At 43.4% G+C, this 25,049-nt stretch overlaps 1 protein-coding gene across 1 annotated transcript in view; it reads right to left on the bottom strand.

Annotated features, from left to right (window-relative positions):
• Positions 1–25,049, bottom strand: part of LOC146857749 (antizyme inhibitor 2-like) — a 150,889-nt gene that overhangs the window by 30,110 nt on the left and 95,730 nt on the right. The window contains exons 5-6 of the mRNA XM_085647072.1: positions 20,074–20,208; positions 19,037–19,202 (exon numbers count right to left, since the gene is read on the bottom strand). Of these exons, the coding sequence (XP_085503198.1) occupies positions 19,037–19,202; positions 20,074–20,208 (301 nt within the window). The remainder of the gene's footprint in view (positions 1–19,036; positions 19,203–20,073; positions 20,209–25,049) is intronic.

Here is a 25,049-nt window from a genome sequence, read left to right on the forward strand (position 1 = left end):
CATGTGGCAAAGTATATGCTTCCATGCCACCACAAAGGAGCCATATCTGTGCCAGGTTTCGAGTTGTTCCCTTACATCTTGCTCCTGCGGCTAACTCTTATGACTGTTCTTAATGCTTGTTAATTTAGATTTTTTTTATTTTTCATCTATACCCTTCACAATTCAGTGATGAAACAAGTTTATCTTAAAATTGGCAGAGGGCAGAATAGATGTGAGCGAGATTGTACTGAGGTAAAGTGTCAGCAAGCTTTTATGCCATCCTGGTGATGCAGCGCCCACCCACTGGGGGAAAGAATACTGCACAGATGCGTTTTGCACCATGGGAAAGTGTAGTTTTCTGCGCCGAGCATTAACAAGTATCTTTGGCGGTGTTTATGCATGATGGATAGCTTATATGTGAAGTTATACTTTGATTTACTGGCTGCTGGGCAGAGCTTAAAAAAATCAGAAGCCATTTTAACATTTGGTGCTTAAGTCTGTAATGTTGTACTATGGATTTTACACTGCAGTGGCAGAAATGACGTTTCTTATTTAGATAACCTAGAGTAGAGTTCACATGGAATGTTTGCTAAATATTAAATATGTCCACGGCACGTGTTGACTTTTCGGGAAAAGCACGGCAAAACCGACCAAGAACTAGCATGACTTGTACACACAGCCCAGCTCTCTCGGAAGATAAGATGTGCGTGATCTTGGGCAAATCCTTATTCCACTGGTTCTAGTTTCTCGTGACTTGAAAATATGAGTTGCTAGAAACTACAAAGCAGTCTAGTACATTTCGAACCTGGTATATAAACGTTTACCTCTTGTAAGTAACTAACGAAAATGTGAAAGGAAGGTGACAATAACTATTTAGTACAGGGAATGTTAAGTTGTTTCTATGCTTTTTGTACTGAAATCAGCTCTGTACGTCTCACTTATGCCAATTTTTAAATATTCTGGCTTTTTCAAAATAACGGAGTCACAAGGAATTGAGTTCTGCTCAAGATCACACAACATGTTCATGCGAGGAAGCAGGTATTAGAACTCCGGCCTCACAGTTTTATAGGAGGACACATAACCACTATACAGAGCAACTTCAGAAACCTTTTAATTAAATCTTCACAAATGTAGTGATGTTCAAAGCTCGGGTGGGACATTTAAAGAATGCCGTGAAAGGACTGAAGTAGTGTAAACCCCGGCGCACAATAGATAACTTTAATTCTATTAAACATTGTCCAGGTTGTTGTGCCTGTGTCTTTCTGTGCTGAGGTAATTTGTTGCGTGTTTTCTTGTGACTCACGTCTCACGGAGCATATACGTGTCTCCATCCGCTTTTTAAAATTGTATTTCCATAGCTCCTTAGAGTGAGTTTGTTGAGCTAATTCACGAGAACATTTTAAGTGATTCTTATTTTGTCCTTTTAACCCAAATCTGTTCTGTGCAGTCAGTTAGCAAAGGGAACGATATAGCCATAAACAGGAAATTCAAACATACCACGGCACCGATTTACACCCGTTCCTTATTCTGAAGTAGTTTTAGGCCTATGGTTGGACACAATACAGCGGGAGTTTACTTCCCCATGTTTAAATTAGTTTTTGTGTTTCATTGCATTGTGTCACATTTTTTAATACAAACAGTTGTTGAACCGTAATGCAGCTGGGCTTAATTGTGTGCAATATTCAGAGCAGACACGGTTGGAGAAGAGGCCACTGGTTTAAAGAGCACTCGTGCTGTTTATGATGGCTCCGGTAACAGCTGCGTGGAAAGTAACTTGCAACCCAAAACAGATTGACAATAGAAATTATACAGAGGGTAAAGTGTGACCTAAGTGCGTGCATGCTTTTAAATTACATGTTTACTTGATCTTGCATTCCCTACGAGTTAGCTATTTTATAATGTTGTTGTTTATCTGTATTTTTTTCTGTGCATACTTACTTTCAGGCTTGAGCCATGCCAGGTGTTTATGAGGGGCTTTGATTGAGCACGCAGGCGCTAAGGCTAAAGCCAAACAAAGTGCCTGTCAGTGGGGTGGCCTCTGCTGAGCACACAGAACAATATTTGTGTATTCCATTTGCAACTGAAATACTGTGGAAATGTGTGTGAAGGGGGTACACTGATGTCAAAATATTTGCAAGGCAAAAGTAAGAGAAATTAAAGTGCTTATATTTGAGGGAGTGCAGTGCATGTTGGGGGCGGTGAAGTGACACAGATGTGAGGAAGGGCATTCGGGGAAGAGTGAAAAGAGGATGCTGAAGAGGAAAGAGAGGGGGTTGAAGATGTGCAGATGGACAAGACATGCAGAGAAAAAGAGGATACATATCTAACATAAAGCACAAATAATTGAAGGCCAAACTCCTTCCACAGGCCTCAATGCTATTTAATTCACAGACTGACTATTTCAGAATTTCAGAATTTAAACATTTTTAATGTTAATTATTTATAAAAAATCATTGTTGTTACTCATTTATCTTAAACCAGCTAACACCCAATGACAAAGCCAATCATACTGACAGGCTTTAGGCGTATGTCAATTGCTGTGCCATTTATCTGGATAAAATTACATCTCAGAGAGAAACCAAAATACCAGTCTGATGGCACACTATGGGAATCACAGACATGTATTTGGCATGTTCCTTTATAGGGAGCACCCACTTTTTTCATCTCACTTAAAGACCTGTCTGCACATATTTCTATATGACTTGTTACAGCCAGCAGCTGTGGGTGCTTCCCGAAGTCTGGTTAGAGCATATTTTTCCAAAGTTAATGCTGCATGCAGTGCAAGACACTGGGCAAGCATACATTTTAAAGGGCCATAGTTGTTGTCATGCAGAACAATTTACATATTACAGTAACTGTTGAACAAATTAATGCGAGAAGGTACGGGGCAGTTTTTAATGTGTTTAATATTTCAAGACTATACGTTCCCACTGCTTAATAAGCCTTGCTTTATCGCTGCATTCATTTGCTTTAAAATGCACCATTTGCCAATCTTTTTTACATTTCTTTCTCAGGAGAGGAACTCTCCCTATACCCCAGGTGTGTCCATTGAACGTGTTCACATCGCTAACTAGTGTTTTCTATTGGAAAGGGTAGAGCCAAAGCAGTCTTAGTACCATAGTCCCCTTCAGATGTCAGACTTGCTTGGCAACCTAGAAATTCTCTGCAATAATGTATGAGTTTTCTTTTATGAATGCCTAGAAGAACTGAATTTTTAGTCCATTTATCACAGAAATAGTGCTGAAAATCGTACCAAAAAGATGGCAATTAAAAAAAAAATTTTAACGGGGAGAGAACCCCCCGAACCCTTCTTATTGTCGTTGGCTCGCTCGTTAAGTGCGCACGCATACATTGATTCATTCTGCTTACGCCTCACCAGTTTCAAATTCCACCAGCCGCCACTGGCTTTACCTCGATGTGGATTAATGCCTGGTAGCCAAATTCCCTTGGCACCTTGCCTGACCCATCTGATTAAGCAAAAAATCTCGGAGTGATCCTTGATACCAAGCTTTCTCTTAATGGAAAGGCCAATCGCAAGGTGACAACGTGCTTCTGGCTTATAAGATGGTTGAAGAAAATATTTCTTCAACCTTCATTTCATTTAATTTCCCTTCATTCCCATCTCGCCGCTGAAGAAGGTTGCTTTGGCATTGGTTATGTTCAGAGTCGACTATTGTAATGCTCTTATTTGGACTCTACCAAAACTATTCAAGCAAAATTGCAGGTAGCACAGAACGCTCTTGCTAGGGCTATTCTTGGCATTCCTAAGTGTCTGTCTGCTTCTGTGGGAATGCGTGAGCTTCACTGGCACCCCATCAGAAAGCGTATTCAATTTAAAGCTACCTGCATGCTGCATAAGGCTCTTTCTCAGTTAAGCCCAACTGGGTTAAGGTAGATTTTTTATTGGTACACGGCTGGTAGAGCTTTGCTATCAACCCACCGCAATCTAGTCACCCTTCCCAGATATTGCAAGACTATATGGGGAGTGGGGGGGCAGAGATTTCTCAGGTGCTGCTGCTAGACTCTGGAACTCGCTCCCCCAGTCCGTGACTTCAATCAAGGGGCATCTGCTTTTCAGAAAGGCACTGAAGTCCTGGCTGTACACGGCTTAGGCAGTACTTTTTTCTTTGACCCTTGACCTGTGTGTTTCACAGCTGGATTGGGTGAACTACTGTGACTATAGTGCCTTGAAGTCTATGAGCATTTGTTGGGGTTTATAAATTAAAATCAAATCAAATCAAACGTGTGCGGGATTGGAGTAAGAATTGTAAATTTGCCCTTCTCTAGCATAGTCTGTTTCCCAAATGTCAGTATGAATGGAGTTCGAATACAGGGACTTTGCCCAATGTTTGTAGGACTGTAGTTAGAATAGTAAATGTAAATGTTCCGCCTTTAAATATATGCACTTGCTCCAATGTTTGTGAAATTGAAATTAGTATAATAGATTTGACTCTCCAATACATTCGGTATCTTCAGTGTTTCTAAATGGAGAACAGTAAATGTCACCTTCACAACAAAATGTAGAATTTTCAAAAATGTTTTTAGCATTATTCATATATTGTTTAGAAATTGTTTGAAAAATTTATTTTGGGATTTACTGTGTTGAGCTTTGTCCTTTTAAATTATGTATTACGGTTTTCTTATTTAACAATCATTTAAAAAAAGTTTGATATTTAATAAATTATTATATGAATTATTTATATTGGTTGAATGAATATGGAGTGTGCTTTTTGATATCCATATGTGTTTTTGTTCACAAAAATATTTATTGCAAATGTTTAAATATTTTCCTGTTTACAAAATGTTATTTTTGTTTTTAAAATGTACTTTATAAATATGTTTAATGTTGTTTCTGTTACATGCATAAACTTCTGAATAGCATCAATGTAGTTTATTAAAATGTATGCCTTGTTAGTTGTTTTAAAAAATATGTAATAAGCTATTTAACGTTTTTAAAATATATGCAAATGTAATCATTTGTTTGAGAATTTTGGATATTTTTAAAGCAAATTGAAGATTAATTAAACATTACATATATATATATATATATACACATACATACACACACACACACATATATATTAATTACACTATATTATTGTTGTTATTTTGAATCATTCTTATGTTCATTTCTAATTTCTCTATTACTGTACTTGGTATTCTGGGTGTAAATATTTTTTAACTTTCCATATGTTAGTATGTCAGTATTTTGGTAGGAGATATTTTGCACATTTCAGTAGAAAGTATTGAATTTCAATACTGTGGTATTAGATATTTTTACCTCAATATTATTGTAAGTCAATATTTTTGTAGTAAATATTTAGGACTACAACCATTCAACACAGCTTAACAGTTTAGTTTAGCCAGTAGCACCCATTACAACCCCAGCGTCCAGCATGTCCAGCTCAGTCCAACCCTCTAGTATGGCTTGAAGCACATCATGAACTTGAACACTTGCTGTTCAGTCCAGCACTCACAGTTCAGTCCAGGGCTCCCAGGACAATTGAATACCATCCACTCTTGAATGGTCACTGCACAGTGCAGGAGGCTCGGGCAACACCTGCTGCATTTTTACATAACGTCACTGAGTTCTGCCTTACCTTTTCATTCATTCTTAATTCCTAGGTCTTTCTCATGCTCCAACCTCTCATGTCATGATGGCCTTAAAGTTGCATTAGGTCAAAATGCTGTCAATTCTATTGGTCATAGGATTATTACATAAAACATTGACTGTGGTGCTTCTGTCTAAATGTTTTTGACTGTGCCTCTGTCAGTAATTTGATGGTTGATGTCCACTTAGCTTTACTATACATACTTCTTTGCAACTCTTTATCATACAGTGTGAGCATTACGAGCCCTAAGCGCCTTTCTATCTGATTAAAAGCCTCTATACTCTTTCCACTGGTATGCTTATGGCTGTTTTTCATGAGAAATCACTGACAGGTTGTCAGTTATTGACTATAATTGTTGTGCAACCATTAAGAATTTTTCCACTAGGAACCACTTGCAGTTTATCTACTGTTATGCCCCTGGATCTGGGTGGTTAAAAGGCTGGCCCTGTTGGTTAATACACACACTATCAGGAAGGCAATGACATTATTGAGATTCAATAGAAATCACAGATTCAATATGCACCAGAAGAGTTCCATATGTTACAAATATTGGTTATTACTGACAGAAGTAGGTAAAACCTCATTTGGAATACCTTGGCTCTCCCATTTATTATCTTGCAGAGAGAAGAGACGCATTTGCTGGGGGTGTTGGATAGTGCAGTGTGAGAAGCTGGCCTGGTATATGATGTCCACTAATGTAAGTCGGCACCCTGCACCAGTCCAGACAACCCTTATGGTGATTTAAGAGGTTTTAGAGAACCTTGAAAGCTCTCTAAGTGGTAGCTGTGGAGAGCAGCCTTCAGGCTTAGTCCAGAAGTAGTGTAAAGCAGCTTGTTTTACCAGAATGCAATCTTATAGTATAGATTAAGTGAAAAAGAACCACACAAGTTATTTATAAAAATATGTATTTATTAAATAATACTCTCTCCTACCCGGAGATAATCACAATACGCACAATACTTTGCAAAGAAACACAGTAAATAGCACAGAATACACAGTGGCCACAGGGGGGGACCAATCCATATACTAAGAAAGTGGTATAAGAACCATGACTCGGGTCAAAACAATGTTGAGAAAACGTAGAAGTGCTGGGGACCCAAGGAACCACCCACAGTGAGTGACTAGGAACCCCACGGAGCGCGTGTCCAGTGTGGGAACACAACTGCATGCTCATTACAAGTCTATGTGTAAGTAGCGGCAGAAATTTTAAAGATTAAGGACCCTTCTTATTGGACCCTGAAGAAAACCTTTGGAAGACAGAATGTTGGAGAGCCACCCCACCCATGGATACCCTAGTACCCACGTTACCTACACCATGGAAGCCAGGTGCAGAGGTGTGAAGTGGTGTCGGAAACCGCAGTTGAACCCAATGTAGGACTTCAGGAAAGTGCCGCTGCTGAAGAAGGAGAAAGTGTCCGGTGGAATCAGAAGGTGGATTCTAGATGAGAGGTACCAGCAAGCAGGGGGGGACAGAGTTTATGTTACTCAGGAGTGACCAGGAGACTTGGAAGACGAATGCCCTCCGATGTCGGGTGTTGCAGGAGAGATGATGATGACCTTGACTCTGCAGCTGTGAGGACCAGGCAACACTGAGGAGGACCAGGAACCATGCACAAGCTATCGCACATCGGATGTCGGGTGCTGAGGGATCGGTGTCCGGTGGGAGCACCAACAAGCTTTGGCAAGTGCAACCAACTGAGAAGTCGAAGAAGGTGCAATGTCGGGACAACCAAGGTCCAGGGGACTCATCACAAGCAGGGGATTCAGGGCAGGCCCCAAGTAACCAGGGGAGACCAAAAGAAACAAAAGTGACCCTTAAATGGACCCAGAGACTGGAGGCATTGGATTTGTGAGAGGACCTCGAGCAGCTCACCAAAGATGCAGGCCACGATGCAAAACGATGTGGTGTGGCCACAGAGTCTGGTCACTGGAGATGCACGAGGTTGGGGCTACTTGGAGCCCGAAGATCTTCTTGGAAGGAAGCCAACAAGCCTTTGCAACTGTAAGTTGACACAGTGCACAGGGGTTCGGTTATTGCAGCCCCCATGAGGGATGCCGGCCTCAAACTTGGTCAGAGGGCAGGACAGGCCTCAAGAGCTGTGGAGAACCACCACCTGTGTTGCAGAACGTTACGGAGTCTGGAGAAGCTCAGGCTCAACAGACCAGTTGACTTGGTTGCGGTGCCTATGAATGCAGGGAAGTGACTCCTTCACTTCAAAGGAGATTCATTCAGGTGTCTTTGATGCCCACAGGCCTTGGAAGATTCCTGTCTGGTGCACAAGCACAGATGATGCAGCAGATTGGAAGGAAGACAAAGTGGAGCCCAAACGAAGTCCAGCAAAGTCCAGAGTGCCCAGACGGTAGAAGAAGAAGTGGTGTCTGATCTGAATTTTGTCCCACGACAAATTTAGGGTCCCACCCACAGGTAAGCCCTTAAGTACCCTAAGAAAACGGTTGGAACGATTCAGTGGACCCTCCCAGGGGAGGGTTTGGACAGTGGGGAGGTTACTCCCATGTCCTTTGTCCAGTTTCATGCCAAAGCGGGAACCAATGGCTCCCAGAGCTGGTTTGAACTGGACTATGCATGGGGACACCAAATGTGCCCCTCATGCAGACTGAGTGGTGCTGTGAAGCGCACCCACCCTGCCCCAATACACTAAATCCTGTCTGGGAGGTGGTCACACCTCTCTGTTACAGGATGCCTATTGTTCTGCCTTCCCCTGCTCGAGCTTGGCTTAGCAGCAGGAGGGCAGAATCTTATCTCTGGCCGACAGCAACCATTTTGTGCTGTCCGGGTCTAGAAGGCTGGTACCGGGAACACTGAGAGCCTAATTGAGGGCTCTTCCAGTGCTTGGAATCATACCTCCCACACCATTTACAGTGTGGGGGTATGATTCCAACATATTTGATAACAAACATGATAGGATTCCTTACAGCCAGTTTCGAGATGTCCATCGAGTAGTTATGCGGTGCCCCTCTATATAGTATATGGCTGCTTCACTTACAACCCGGGAGAATGGACTCCGTAGGCTGCAGGGTTGTCCTGCTCATGCAGGGGCACCCTTACACTTAGAACCAAGCACCCTGCCTTCAGTATTGCAAAGGCCTGCATTGGGGGTGACTTATAGGTTTTAAGTGCAGTGACCCCTGATATAGGAAACCTATATCTGCAGTAGGTGGTGCTAGCACCAGCTTACACAGGCTGCAATGGCGGGCCTGTAGTTCCATTTTGAATGGTCTCCCATGGGTGGCATAATGCATGCTTCAGCCCATGGTGCACCTCTGTGGTACTTATGCCCTGAGTACCTTAGTACCATATACTAGGGAATGATCAGGGTACCCCAGTATCCAATCTGGGATGTACCTAAGTACTGAACATACCAATTTAAGGGAGAAAGCAGATAGGCTGAGGTGCCGATTAGCAGGATCCCAGTCAGACTAGTAAGTAACAGCTTAGCACCAGGCAAAAAGTGGGTGTAACCATAAAAGCAGATCCTACTTTCCTACATGCAGACATTAACAATGCAATGCAGTATAGAGCCAACCATTACAGAAGTTAGTGTGAAGTCGAAGACAGACATAAAAATAGTAAAAATGCATGAGCTAAATGGAGTTAAAAGGCCAAGAGTAAAACAAGAGCAATCAGCACAAGAATGCATGTATCGATTCAATCAAAAATGAATAGAATCAGCATGACCATTATCTGCTACCTCCTACTGCACGTACGAAAGGACTAGAAAGTGACATTTTATACACATACACAGATATATCTACCAAAATCCCACACATGCTCAAATAGATGTGAGCATGCACTTGCCTTTTTTAATTTCTCTCCTCACCCAAGAACTCACAAAAAGAAGTACAAAGTACGCAAGGAGGCACATAACAAGTGGCACATATTCAGCCTAACGTATTATTACATGATGCACATCCAACCCACACTTGCCTTCAACAAGGCATCACATGTTATTGCATTGGTTCCCTATCACTCAAACCTTCCACTAAGAAACTAAGAGAAATGTATGCAAGTCCACAAGTCACTACATTGTTTAGATACTACCATGGATAAGAAGATTGTGGAGAATACACAGATGGAAGCAGTGAAGCTGATCAAGATATTCCAGCAGGCATTATTATGTACACAGACTAGTAGTGCCTACCATATGACCACCCAGAAAGGGTACTTTTAGCCCTCAACATCTGCCTTAGGAATAGGGTACGCACCAGCCAACAAAAAGAGACTTGCAGTAATAAGCATGTGCCATCGGCATAAAGTCCTCACCTGCAACCAACAGAGGCCTCCATTGAGATTGTTCCAGCCCTCATCATCTACCATAAACATGGGGGTCCCACAACGAAATAACTGGTAACTTTCAGCACAGGCATGGGGTGACACCACCTATCAACAGGGTTCCGCAATCCATATTACTATAGCCTTAGCATCTACAATAGGCACTGGTTGCCCAACAGCCCCAACCTGGGTACACATAAGGTAGACACACTACTAATAGGGTGCAGTAGTACTGCATGCTAAGTGCATCAAAGCCTGGTAGTAATGGAGGAGTACACGAAGATTTTGGTGCTGGACTGACTATTTAGCTTTGCAATAAACATATACAAAGGTAACCCCCACCTGGCCTGGACATTGTAGTTAAAGACCTATATAGGGTGGGATGCTTGAGAATGATGGGTGAGAGGTAGTACTGGCAATGGCAACTGTATTTTAGAACAACAAGCAGAATAACATAAGTACGGCTTCATTGGAATATTGCATTATAATGGCAAGAAGTGCTTCTTGGTATGACCTATGTCATGTTATGTCCATTTGTATGGCACAGCTTATCGCCGGTGAGGGTATCCAGGTGCTGTAGCAGTTATGTAGGCTGGGCAAAGCTTCTAGTTGAACAGGCAGGAAGTTCAGTGGTTTGTAAAAGTTTTGAAATCTCCCAGTGTGTCCCAATTATTATATCTTCAGTGATACACACTGTTCATGTTCCGGTAAGTTTGTTCCTACGTTATTGAGGAAAGTGTCGCACACAGTTGTGTCCCTGGTATATTTTTCAGTGACATGCACACTACTGTTCCAGACGTATTTCGCAATGTTGTATACAGTGACGTGCACACGTCCACATAACATTTCAGTGATACGCACACTTTGGTGCCTGGAGTACTCTGATGTTTCTAGTGTATTCTATATGATTTTACAGTGACATGCACACTGTTGTACCTGGTGTGTCGTTGCATTGGTGAATACGGTGACTCACACCAATACATCTGGTGCATTCTGCGTAATATTGCTGTGATGCACACTGTTACTACTTGTGTATCCTCCACAGTGACAATTCCAGGATTTCAGCCCTCCTATTCACTGCAGTACATTTCTTTGTTTGCTTGTCGCAATTGTTCCTGTGTCAAATATACAGAATATTACAGCACCACCTTTCTATACGTCCAGTCCAGGCTCACCTCCCATGAAATGACAAAAATGGAAAAAAGTATTTGATAAGTATGCCAAAGCATGCGTGACCTCATTGTGCAGAGAGGAAGACCTCTTTACTTCCTCACTGCCTGGTTTCTGAGGGCCAAGACATTTTTATCATCTTCCAGATCTCCCAGCTATAGAAGCTCAAGATCTGAATGAATATGAAATATGTCGTTAAAAAATGGACAAACTCTTCCTACCAAAAATCAGTACTATCTTAGAAAGATACCATTTTGCCAAAAGGACACAAAGGGAAGAGGAGTCTGTTGAAAGTTATGTAACAGACTTAAGAAAACTTGCATCTTCGTGCAAATTTACAGGTTGATTGAAGAATGCATACGTGAACAATTAATTTTTGGGTGTAACATGAAGAAAATGAGAGAGGAACTGTGGTTAAGACGATTGAGCACTTCATGCCATGTGTACCAATAATCAAAAAGGACAGTGAGAAAGATCTTAAGGTGCAGGTTGTAAAAGAAGTTTAAGAAATTACAGGTGAAAGGTCAAGAAGAAAAGCAAACGGCCAAAGATAAAGTGATAGAGCATAGATGTTATAGATATGACAAGATTGGTCATTTGGCCAATGATAAAAAATGTCCAGCTTTAAAATCTACATGTACGAAGTGCAAAAAAGGGGACATTTTGAGTTGGTATGCAAGAGTAAAAGTAATCCCAAAGTCAAGAGAGTTGATGTAGAAGGTGACCAGGATAGTGATAGCACTGACATGGATGCTTTTGCGTGTGGGCAAATTGTAGTACTGGTGTCTGATGTTAACCAAAATAAGTCTTGCCCACTTGATACCATTTTAGTGGAGGGTGAAGCCACTCGTGTTTTGTTTGTACCGGGTGCTAAAATCACCATAATTTCTAATAATTTCTTCAATGCAAAGCTGCAAGACAAGGTCACCTTAATCAAACCAGACATAAGGTCCTGTGCATATGATGGGGAACCTATAAAGTTTCATGTGTATTTTGTAGGGTTGATTAAATATAAGGAAGGATTGGTTTCTGTGAAAATATATGTTTCAAAGAAGGGTGACAGCATCATCAGTTGGATGCATCCGGGTGATTTGAGGATTATGCTGGATCCTAACAGCGATCCACCCATTCTCCTAAAGGAGAGGGTTAAGATGTACCCTATGGAGACACACACTGAGAATACAGTTTTGGATGTGTTAACAAGTGATTTCCCTAAAGTATTCAGGGAAGAACTTGGGTGCCTGAGAAATTACAAGCACAAGATAAGACTTAGGCAGGATGCTCATCCCATTTGCTGCAAGGTTACAAATGTACCAATCGCTCTCAGTGAAGAAATGTGGAGTGAGATATTGAAGTTTAAAAATATGGCATTATAGAATAAGTGGAGGGCACATAATGGCTGGCTCCAGTTGTAGCAGCCAGGGAACCCAATGGTAGTTTACACTTGTGCATATACTTAAGACAACTTAATAAGAATGTTATTGTGGATAGGTACCCTCTACCTAACATTACTGAGCTATTATTATCACTAGGAGGGGCTAGAATTTTTAGTAGCATCGATCTCACCTCAGCTTATCATCGAGTCAAGTTGGAGGAATTGTCTCGGGATTCCCCAACTTTCATTACACCTTTGCCACATATAGGTCCATTAGACTTCCCTTTGGATTAGTGTCCCCAGCATCAGTCTTCCAGCATGTCATGGGGAGGATGTTGAAGGACATGGATGGGGTATGCATCTACCAGGATGATATCTTAGTCTCTGGAAGCGATGAAGTGGAACACAATATTCGCCTGAGGGACGTTTTGGGGAAGTTGCGTGAATGTAACCTCACAATCAAAGTGGAGAAGTGCAAATTTCGCACTTATACCATTAATTATCTTGGTCATAAGATCACTGGAGTGGGTATCGAACTGAAAGACGATCTGGTTTTCACCATTCAACGCATGAGTTCCCCTTCATCCAAGGAGGAGTTGATGACATTATTGGGGATGGTGGAATACTACAGCAAATTTGTCCGGAATTTTGTGGACCTTAGTATAAACATGAGAAGTCTCCTAGGGGAAGGTGTAGATTTTGTATGGGATGGTAATTGTGAGAACGAGTTTCTCATGATCAAAGAAAGGCTTGGTGCTGCACCCAATCTGAAGAACTTCAATCCATAAAACCATTATAACCACTGATGCAAGTGTAAGAGGTCTGGGTGCTGTGCTATAACAGCAAGGTGCTGATGGCGTGAACACCATCATGTTTGTATCACAGTGTTTGAGGGATGCGGAGTCCAGATACTCTGTGGTGGAATGGGAAGCCCTTGCTGTTTATTGGGCAGTTAAGAAGAAACAAAAATTTAATTAGGGGGTGTTGATTTTGAAATTTAAACTGTTCATAAACCCCTGGTTGAAATATTTAATAAAAAAGGGATTGAACTTAGTTTCGGTCAGAATTACTAAATGGGTCATTGCCCTACAGGAATACAGTTTCGCTACAAAATACATTCCAGGGTTGGAGAATGGAGGAGCAGATACTCACTCACTACTTGTTCCTAAAGAGGACCCTACAATGATAGATAATTATATGTTGGAGGATGAGTCTGAGTGGGTGTGTTTGTTGGAAAGTGAAGTTATTTCTGAGAAGAGATGGTGAGAATAAATGACTGCTAATCTAGCATTAGCAGAAGTGTTGTTACTCATTCAGAAAGGTTGGCACAATAGAAAAAAAGGTCAGAAATTTCTAAATCGTTTTGGGGAGTGAGAGATGAACTTGGCGTCAATAAGGATCTGCATTTTCGAGGCACAAGATTAGTACCTCTGTATAGTCTCAGAGGGGAATTGATAGATGCAGCTACTGAGACTCATCAAGGTATCATCAAGACTAAGGAAGGATTACAAGCTTCTTATTGGTAGCCGGGCATGGACAAATGGGTGGAGAGGGTCATACGTAGTTGCTTTTCTTGTACCAGGAGTGAGAAGTCCAAGAGTGCAACTCATGGTTGTCAGAGAGCGTCCCACACAGCTTTGACAAGATATTGCACTGGATATTTTAGGGCCCATTCATGGGGATCGACAACAGGTTTATGTGGCTGTAGTCGTAGAAACTTGCTCACGTAGATCCGAGGTCTGCTTCGCAACTACAATAGATACCAAGCATGCCATTATGTTTCTAGATTAACTCATGTCTGGAGAGTGGGTTCCAGAAACTATTCTAACAGCCAATGGGGTTCAACTTGTTTCTAAGGAAATGGAAGAATCCTTAAACAAAAGAGGCATCCAGCACAGAAAATGTGCGCTTTATCACCCAGAGACCAATGACATGGTTGAAAGGTTTAAGAAAGTACTCAAAGAAAAGAAGGCATGGCCAAGTTCAACCCATTGAACAGGAGAAAAGAAGTACTTACAAAAATTGAAATGTACAGGGTTACAGCCCAAAGCACTACTGGAAAAACTCCTTTTCAGCTTTTTTGTGGGAGTCTTCCTAACACTTCTGTTGAACCTCCATGGACGAGCAAGTACAAAATCTTAAAATGGAAAACGTGTGGTGAGGGTGACTTACAAACTAGAGGACAGTCAAAGGTGATAAGCAGAAAACAATGCTTTGACAAAAGAAAGGCAGTGAAGAAGACAGAGGTTATGGTTGGGGACTTAGTAATGATAAAATGTCCCAAAATGTGTGGGGGTGGTTCTACGTTTTCCAATAGGTGAGATCTTCTCTGTGAAATAAACTTAAGTCTTCAAACCAACCAAATGTATCCTGTGACGTGCTTTTGATGGATACCACAATAACACAAAGCTATTATAATTTTTATTTTTCAGTACTGAGTCAGTCTAGGGTAAGGCTGAGCTGTCATGATGAAATAGGGAGGAGGAGTAGTGGGCACGATAAGTGTGCATGTCGGTTTAGCCGGTCGTCTTTCGACGGCCAAACCAATATGCGCACTTAGCATTTCTCCACCCGGGTGTATTGCACAGCCGGATGGAGTACAGCCCCAGGCACTGTCTGAGCAGCAAACCAGGCCACTAAGAACGATCACAATGCTGCTGTCAGGCTGCTAATACCATTACCAGCATGACAGCAGCGCCGTGATTGGCTTAGGGAAGTCTGGGAGCCTGTGTGCTGCTGGAACAGAAGAGGACAGATGAGAGGCAGCGGCCAGCAGGTAAGTCATCTTTTCTTTTATTTCCGTTCCCCTTGCTGCCTCACCACTTTTGTTCCATAGCAGCCACCACTGCATCTTGTGTGTGTGGGAAAACATTTGATAATCTTGAGAAGCATTCTGAGAATGAGGCAGCAGGATGCGGTCACAGGATTGCCATGCTTTATTCATTGTGAGTTTGTCGCCTGGGATGATGCTGAGGTTTCTGGCGTGGTCTGTGTGGGTGGGTGTGGTATCTAGTTTGGAAGGCCACCAGGAGGAGACCCATGGGGACCTCTTGTTTCCGATAACAGGATCTTCGTTTTGTCCGTGTTGAGTTTGAGGACGTTTCTCTCTCATCCAGTTGGCCATATTGGTCATGCTGGAGGTGAAGTTAGTCCTGGTGGTGTTGTTTGCATTGGTGAGGGAGAGAATGAGCTGAGTGTCAGCAGACAATGTTGATGCCATGGGCTCCTATGATGTGAGCGAGGGGTGCCGTCTACACATTGAAAAATGGATTGTATGGACTTAATTTACAAACAGACACCCATCATGATGGTTGTGTCTAGCATATTTGTGCACTTTATATACTACCTATTATTATTAAATAAGTGAACCACCATATTACGCACAAAAGATATCAGGGCTGTTAAAAATGAATCCAAAGTGGATAATCGAACCTACAGTTTAAAGTAAATTAATGTATATTACCCAAATGTATGTGCATGGTGAGTCTGACAGCAATCGGAGTTAAGAACTTTAAGGAGAAATTCACTGGTATACAATACAGGACAAAACAAATGAAATAGAGGAGGAAACAATAATGTAAACATTATTCAACTGGATTTAGTTACCTATATGTTACCAATGTAAGTGGGTAAAGAAGATGGATGCAAGGCTTCAGGAGAGCAAGCTTATGCTGAAATATAATTAATGGGACGTAATGTTTGCTGTATGTGCAGTTATTGCTATATTGATTCTAGTCAATTAAGGGGATTAATAACTCCATTTAACGATGATCTTGAAGAAATACTTGAAAATGATTTTCATTGTTTAGGCTTTCTTCTACCACACTGTTTCTTTATCCAAAAGTTGTCACATTTTTGCTCCTTCTATCATCTATTCTCCACCCATCAATGTTTGGGGATGGGGGCAATGCCTACAAATTGTATCTTGTTGACCTTATTGTGTTCTAATATAAAGTACAACAACATCAGGTGCCCAGACGTCTCTCTTCTTCTTCAGTGTGACCTTGACCTCTCTTTGCCCTTCTAACTTGTGTTGGTGTCTGTCTCCTACAGTTTTTGTGTTAGCTGCTGTCTACCCCTGACTCAGTAACTACTCTTTCTTGTTTGTGCCTTCTGTTCTTTCTGCCCCCGGTCTCTATTTATCTGCTCCTTTTTGCATTCGCTGTTCCTGTTAACTGTCACATTTTGCATGTTTTGCTCCTCTTCCTGCTCCGTTTTGCATCTTGGTCTCTTCTGTCAGTTTTTGCCCACATGATCTGCTCTGCCAATCGCGTTTCCCCACCTTGCTGCTCCCGCCGAACTTTCCCGTTCTCCCCCATTGGACTTTCCCCACTCTCCTCCCCGGACATTTACGCTCTCTCTGCCAGACTTTCCTGCGCTTGCTAATCCCCCTCAACATCCAGTGCTCCTCCCGCTCTCCTAGGCCCTACTTAACGGAGGCCTCAGCATGGACGCTTGAAGCGGGCGTGCAGCTAGTGTGCCAAAAGCAGGCCTGTCTCTACCAGTCTGTGCCTGGACTGCGCCCAACGCCAGGAACCCTAGTCCAAATGGCTCCTACAGTTACACTACCAATGAACTCGACCTGCCCAACCCTGGACGCCACCACGAATGCTGCTGTTCAGCAACACCTCAGTCTCTGATGGGCCCCTTTGCCTACTCTTATTGTCACTTCATCTGCCTCCACACACCTGCACCCACTGCCTTACCACACACCTCATCCCTCACCAAGTCAAATCTCAAGACCCGCACTCACACAGCACCACACACCCACCCTGCACAACAAAACACTCACTCAGCAAGCATTCCACTGAGATTTGCGACCTCATCGACTCCAACTCACCGGACCTCACTGAAATCTGGCTCAACCACACATTAGCTCCGGACAACGCTGCAGCCATCCCTACTGGATACAAAGTCCTGCACCAGGGCTGACCCCATAAACCAGGAGGACTCCCCATCATTCACAGAGACACCATCCAGTGTACCTCTCACACTGACCAAGAAGCCACTTATATGGAACACATGTACTTCAAGTTTCAGTCGGACAGTAAAACCACTATCAAAGGCACCCTCGCCTACCAGCCACCAGGACTTCACACTCACTTCAGCAACCTCCTCACTGACCTCAGCAAACCCCTCGCCTAGGCACCAAAGACTTCATACTCCTAGGCGATCTCAACTTTCATCTTGATGACCCCATGGACTCCAACTCCACAGACTTGCTTGAAAGTGTATAGAACATCAAATTTACCCTGCTCGTACAAACCCTTACCTACATTGCCGGACACACCCTGGACAAGATCTTCTCCTTCAGTGACAAGATTAAAGTCAGCCACATCACTCCACTCACATGGATGGACCACTCCATCATCCTCTTATACATAACAGAGGCACCAATCACCCTTATGGACTCAGGCAACACCACAAGCAGCTGCTAGAAGAAAATTACAGAGATAGACTAAACTATCCAGACTGCACTAATGACCTTATCAACGACACATACAACGTTAACAAGTTCATCACCATCGGCACCAATACCCTGGCGCCCCTGAAAGACACCAAGCCTAAAAGATCCAACATACAATCTACCTGGTACAATGCTGACCTCATAGAATCCAAGAGAGTTTGCAAACAACTCACAAGGAGGTGGAGAAGCACCCATGAAACCACAGCAAGAAACAACTACAAGGCTGCACTTAGACTCTATCACCATCAAGTAAAAAAAATCAAGGAAAAGGCCCTGACCCTGAGAATCAAATCAAGCTCCAACAACAGCAAGCAACGTTTTACCATCACCCCTACACAAGAACTCTGCAACAACCTCTACGAATTCTTCCACAAACAAATCACCAATATCCACAGCAACTTCACAGCCCAGCCACCCATGTGATCTACCCAGTATTACAGCCTGCATGGAGAACATGCCCACCCCTAGAGCCCCTGGCTGAGCGCCGTGTCACGGCGCTCAGACCAATCACAACACTGCACTGCAGTGTTGTGATTGGCTGCAGGGAGCGTGAGCGCCCTGGTGCTTATTGCTTCCTGTTTCTCACTAAAAGCCTGGAAGAGGACGAGGGAGAGGGAGTAGCTGGCCAGAAGGTTAGTGATTTTTTTTTTAATAGTGATTACCCCCCACCACTCCCCCCCCCCTCCCGCCCCACTGCTGCTTCCAGGCAGCAGCTGAAACTGCATACCTCATTAGACAAGTGGAACAAGCTCTCGCCAGTAAGAGGAGGGACTGGCGAGACTGCAAACTACGTTCAGGTCAGTTGGGATGCAGGAAGCTGAGCTGGGCAGGATTAAATCCAAAGTACAGTAGCAGAGAAATCCGCAGCAGTAAATCAAACTACACCTAATTGAGAATCCCTTTGTGTACTCCTGACAGGCAAGGGTTGTTCCCTAAGTGTACACACACTCTCTCCATAAACCAGCGCTCTACGTGCAGCCTCATGGACACATACGCAGCAGCTGAATCTCCTTTAGCAAACTTACCATTAATCCCCATATTAATGTAGTTAAATGCCTCTCTATGTGATCAGTACATGCTCTTCCTATGGTAAAGCATGCCCCATAGCCATACAAGTAGATGCCTTCAAGTGATGAACTCACCTCCTCGAAGCTAGGCTGGTCATCCTCCCTCCCAGGAAAGCCTCCGCCAATATCCAGCACCTGCATCTGGTGCCCCAGTTCGATCCCTGTCTGGAAAACCACGTGTGCATCCTCTATGGCTTGGGTGAAGCTGGGCAGGTTCTTTGAGCTGGATCCTACATGGAAACTGGGTAGATGGAGAGTTCAGGGCCTAGCAGAAGTTGCCTTGCTGACGTGAAGCACAGGGTGTGCCGGGATATAACACTAGTTAGATAATCAGGGTAGCAGGCATGGAGCAAGCGGCCATTGGTTAGAGTTTTAAGCAGGCATGGTGGCAAGCGCTTCATGGATAGACTTAGAGGTCTACTAAAATAGTACCCCAGATAGGGTCGATAGGTCGATTGCATATGCATCCTGTTTTACACAAAGGGATCCTGCTGAAATTTGAGCAACCTGTCCAACTCACAGCACTCTGTCCTATTTAGAGCACTCTCTCCCACTCACCGCATCTTGTCCCAATCAGAGCACCCTATCCCACCCACAACACCTTATCTCACAGAAGCCCTCACTCAAATTATTGCCCCGTCTGATTCACAGCATCTGGCCCTGTTCACAGCACTCAGCCTCACTCACAGCACTCAGCCTCACTCACAGCACTCAGCCACACTCACAGCACTCAGCCACACTCACAGCACTCAGCCACACTCACAGCACTTAGCCACACAGACAGCACTCAGTCATACCTACAGCACTAAACCTTACTCACAACAGTCATACCCTCAGCCGCCAACTTCACTCACAGCACTCAGTTACCCTAGCACCCAGACATGCCTGCAGCACTAAACTTTCCTCACAGCACTCGTTCCCACTCACAACACTCATCCTCAGTCATGTAACTCTGCTCCACTCACACCGCACTGCACCCAGAGGCAGTGATGAAGGAAAGCAGGGTATCCCTTGACTCTAATTTACCATGTCACCTAAACCTCAACATGATGCACAGAGCGACCCTGACTTCAGCTTAGCAAAGCGCACCTATGCAGGTTAAGAGGCCTCACCTGACTCCAACGACTGCTATCCCCAGCTGCTTGGCCTCTTTCAGAAGGTGTCTGCAAGTCTCCAGAGGGGCTCCGAATTTGGAGCTGAGGTGGCCCCATGATTGGGAGTCATCGGTTTTGATGCGGAGAAGCATCCTACAAATAAAACATCAGGGGTCACAAAGTTCTCAAAACATCATCATACAAAACAGCGGGGGTAGGAGGAGCTCCCATGCAGAGATCAGGGCTTCTTTCTAGAGAAAGGACTTGTATACTCCAAGAAGAATCTGAACTTCAACGAGACTGTTGTAAACACAGAGGACTTCCACACACAGATGACTTAAATACACACCCATGCACAAAGGTCTCTTTCATACACTTTCATACAGAGGATATCCCATACACAGATTACTTACATGCACAGAAGAGAGGGCAGTCTCGGCTGGCATGACTCGCGGGTAGTGGGGGTCACGCAGGATCGCGGGGAGGAAGGGGGGACGGGTTTAATAAAAATAAAAAAACATACTTTCCCGGGTCCCACGCCGCCTCAGCTCCTGGCCGGGTCCCGCGTTTTCCTGATACTCTCCTGAACAGGAAGCAGCCACAGGCAGCCTCCCTCCCCTCCCCTAAGCCAATCACAACGCTGCAATGGAAGCCTTGTGATTGGTTGGGACAGGGCCCAGCCGGGCGCCTACAAGGAGGCCATTTTCTGCAGCCTACATAGAGAACAGGGAGAGTGTGCATGACTGGTTTGGTCGGACCCACATTGCCGACCAAATAGTCAGGGCCCACATCATTGGGCAGGACACTCCTCCAGTGCCTTCGAGCAGACCCGCCTACCCACCCGCCCCCAACCAGGCACTTCTGCTTTCTCTCAGTGCGAAAAGCAGCAACATAAAATGTTAGTTTTACTATTTTATGTTTCTGCTTCTCGACTTCCATACCCAGAGGTGGTTTTCATAAACACAAGGGATGTCCATATATAGATGAAGGGGCTGTGAGGTGGAGGAGGTTGTCTTACGTCTTCATAACTAATGCTCTTGCACTTACCTCCACGAATAAATCCAACCCTGCACATAGACTTTCATTGCCCCTATAAAGGTACCCTAAACAATCCATGCCCGATCCCATAGAAACATCTCTGAAGACTCTTATTTAGCATTATAAAGGCATCCATTGCACTGAATTATTGGCCCTTTAAAGGCATCCCCACGGAGCCCTGTCCAACTCCATAAATAAATATTCACAGCCCCTCTATGGCACTATAGAGACATTCCCTATAGTGACCCAATAATGGGAGCCCTGGAGTCCATGTCTCACTTTGTAGTCCCCTTCACTGTCTTTGCCTCTACCCTTTAAGAGACATCCCTACAATCCCAAATAGACCATTGGAAGAAATTCCTTACAGTCTGTGTCTGATCCTGTAAATACAACCTTATCAGCCCAGTCTTACCCTATAAAGACATTCACTACAGTCCCTTTATGATCCTATAAAGACACCCCCACAGTATCAGCCTGACCATAAAAATGAATCCTCTACTGTCCACTACATGGACACTCTCTAGTGTCCCGACCAACCTTACAAAACATATCTACTGTCCCTGGTTGGGTTCATAAAGGCAACCCGCATAGCCTCTTATGGACAATGTTATTAACTCCCAAGCTGACAATATCTAATCTAAAAAGGCATTCTCTATAGCCCCTTATTGACCCTACAAAGAAATTGTCAACAGTTTCTGTCTGAAACTATGAAGACCTTCCTCCCTACAGTCTGTAGTCTGACCAAATAAAGGCAGGAATTCCATGTAGTCTCTGTTTGACCACATAAAGACATGCCATACAATCCCTTACCATCCCCATAAAGGCATAACCTTCAGTACCTGTATGGCTCTATAAAGATGTCTATATAGTCCTTTTCTGACACTATGGAGACATCAAATACAACTGCTTAGGGTTCTTTAAAGCCACTCCATGCACTTATTACCTGATCCTACATTCGGCTTTCCTTCTAACCCCTGTGACCACTACATTCTCCGTATGACCTTATAAAGACATTTCTACAGACCCAAAGTGGCCCTATGAAAACCTCTACTCTGAACAGTTTTTTAATTGATATTTTCATTATATAGACTTTTTTTCATAATAATCTACTTACACCTTTATTCAACATATGTTGCTAGAAACACCTTTATACCCTAGTGTCGTTAGCTAGCATAATGGAATTACAATTATTTATAGTTCACATAAAGACTACTAATTCAGTCCTAAAACTCAACATATTTATTCCTCGCCCCATTAAAAAAGTCAAACATATTGCTAGACAAATAGATCACACCAGCTCAGAAAGCTGATTAACGCGGTCTTCCGCCGTAACATAACTTTTATTTTTAGTTTTTGTAAATACGTTTCTTAAGGGTTAATTACAACTTTGGCGCTACTGCGCCGGCTCTCCGCCAGCGCCAAAGCCACGTAAACACCGCCCGCCTGATTACGAGTAGAACTCGTGCAGGCGGATGGTCCTTTTGCTGTTCCCATGGCGGTGCCCTGAAAAAGGGCACTGCCATGGGAAAGGCACAAATGTCCCAGCACGTCATGGAGTATGAAGTTCATGCCGTGCTGGAACTGGGGGTGAAAGCAGATAGGAGGGCACATGTAGTCCCCCCGACTGCATCCCTATGGCAGCGGGGGGATGTGGGTCCTGTGGATCACTGACAGAAATCGACGGACAGAATATCGAGGTACAAGAATATCGAGTCTACAATATCGATGGACAGAATATCGACATCCTATCTCTACAATGGTAAAGTACAAAAATATCGTTGTTTAAAATATGGCTGTTTAAAATATTGTTTTTATTCAAATGTCTTAAAAATAATATAACAATCATTAAATAATAAATATAATTAAAAACAGTTCAAATTATTTTAAGATGTTAAAAACTGATAAATGATAAATGTAATATAAAATGAAATTAAACATACATATTTTTTTATATATATTAGCTTAATAATACTAATAAAGATTTTTTAAATTATAAAATGTTAGAAACATAAGAAAAGTTATAAATACATATATATATATATATATATATATATATATATATATATATATATGCAAAAGAAAGGTTGCCCGAAGGATGAAGGTGCCACACACAACGTTACATTTCGCCTCTTTATTGGATAGACAGCAGCATGCTCGACTTGCTCTTCTTAGCACATTTCCTCTGTCTTTGCCAAACGCGTTTCGGGGTCATCCCTTGTTCACTGGCTCCGGGAAAAGAACAGCTGCGCTGATTACATCGCACTCGCGATTTAAATGGAATAAGTCCCGCCCCATTGGGCGTTTCCGCTTACTGCATTATGGTCTTTTGAGTTCAAGATGATTAAAATCCTTAGTGGATGCCACTGCGCTTCTCCTTTATTGTCGATTTTAAAGAGTTTCTTTCAGGTTGCTTTTTCGAATCAAGCCGGACTGCTGCTTGCTCATGTCACCCCAAACCGGCACGTTGTTCCCTTCGCACTCTGAGATCACCAGTGCGGGACCTACTGGCTCTGTAGTGGGGCACCTTCCGCGGCCAGGGCAGGCCGCTGCTATATGCAAAAGAAAGGTTGCCCGAAGGATGAAGGTGCCACACACAACGTTACATTTCGCCTCTTTATTGGATAGACAGCAGCATGTTCGACTTGCTCTTCTTAGCACATTTCCTCTGTCTTTGCCAAACGCGTTTCGGGGTCATCCCTTGTTCACTGTAATATATATATATTACCTACTGGCGGTCGCCAGTAGGTAGTTATAGTTAGGACCACGTTTCCAGGAAATCCGCAACATTCTATTTTGAATAACTTTGGCGCCGGTCAACGAATCCTCGCGAATTTTTCAAAATAGGTGGGGCGCTACGCTCCGCTCCTACCCTGAAAGTCTCGGGGGGATTCGTCAAGCGGGGGCTGAGATAAAAGGGGGGTCCCAAAACGCGTTTTTCCCATGCATTTTTCCATAGGACCTTTAGACAGGGCTACAGCCCGAACGGCTGAACAGAATTTAATGAAATTTGGCAGAGAGGTAGTCCCCAGGTCAAGGAAGTGCCTTTTGTAGGTTTGGTGTAAATCTGTTCAGTAGATTCTGAGAAAATAGCCTTTAAATCAATATATATATCTGAGCCAGCTTACGGTGCGCTTACGGTGCGCTTACCGTACGCGTACGGTGACGTGCGCGAGCGCGATTCTGATTGGCCGTTAGATCCTAGTAAACATTCGAATCGGTCTAAACCAGGAAGCGGCGGCCGCCATTTTCTCTCTCGCACTCTGACAGGGGGTTGAAAAACAAAGTGAAAAAACATGTAAAGGGGCTGTTTAGACAGCTCCCAAGCACCTAGCCATGTCGAGGGAGTCCCCAACGATCCCCCAAGTGAAAAAAAGCAATTTTAATTTTTTTGAAAATTTCGCCGATTACGCTTACCGTACGCGTACGGTAGCCAATATAAAAAAAAAAAAAAATATCCACATTCTCCCCACCCCGTTGTGCATGGCTTATTTATTCAATTACAAAACAAATATTTTACCTGTCACAACGATGCTCATCATATATTTCCTCCATGTGCGCACGGTGCGCGAAGCGCATCGTGCGTTCAGGGCCCATCTAGCGTAACGTGGACACGCGGTGCGCGAAGCGCACCGCGTGCTCACTGTGCGCGCACGGTGCGCGAAGCGCACCGTGCACGCACGGAACAAACTGCGTTAAGTGGACGCGCACGCCACAAATGGCGTAAAGTAACTTAGCATTTAAAAAACCGTACAAATTCACTGAAAAAACCATAGGTTTCACACACGTTATAGTTAGGAATTAGCATTTAAAAAACCTTGCAAATTCACTGAAAAAACCATAGGTTTCACACATGTTATACTTAGCTGGACATTTTACTGATAAAAAACCAATGAAATTCCCCCGTTATAGTTACTGTAGGCAACTATAACTCACGCGACCGTAATCCTCTGCTGATG

This window comes from Triturus cristatus, chromosome 3_2 (assembly GCF_964204655.1).
Source record: "Triturus cristatus chromosome 3_2, aTriCri1.1, whole genome shotgun sequence".
Taxonomy (NCBI): Eukaryota; Metazoa; Chordata; class Amphibia; order Caudata; family Salamandridae; genus Triturus; species Triturus cristatus.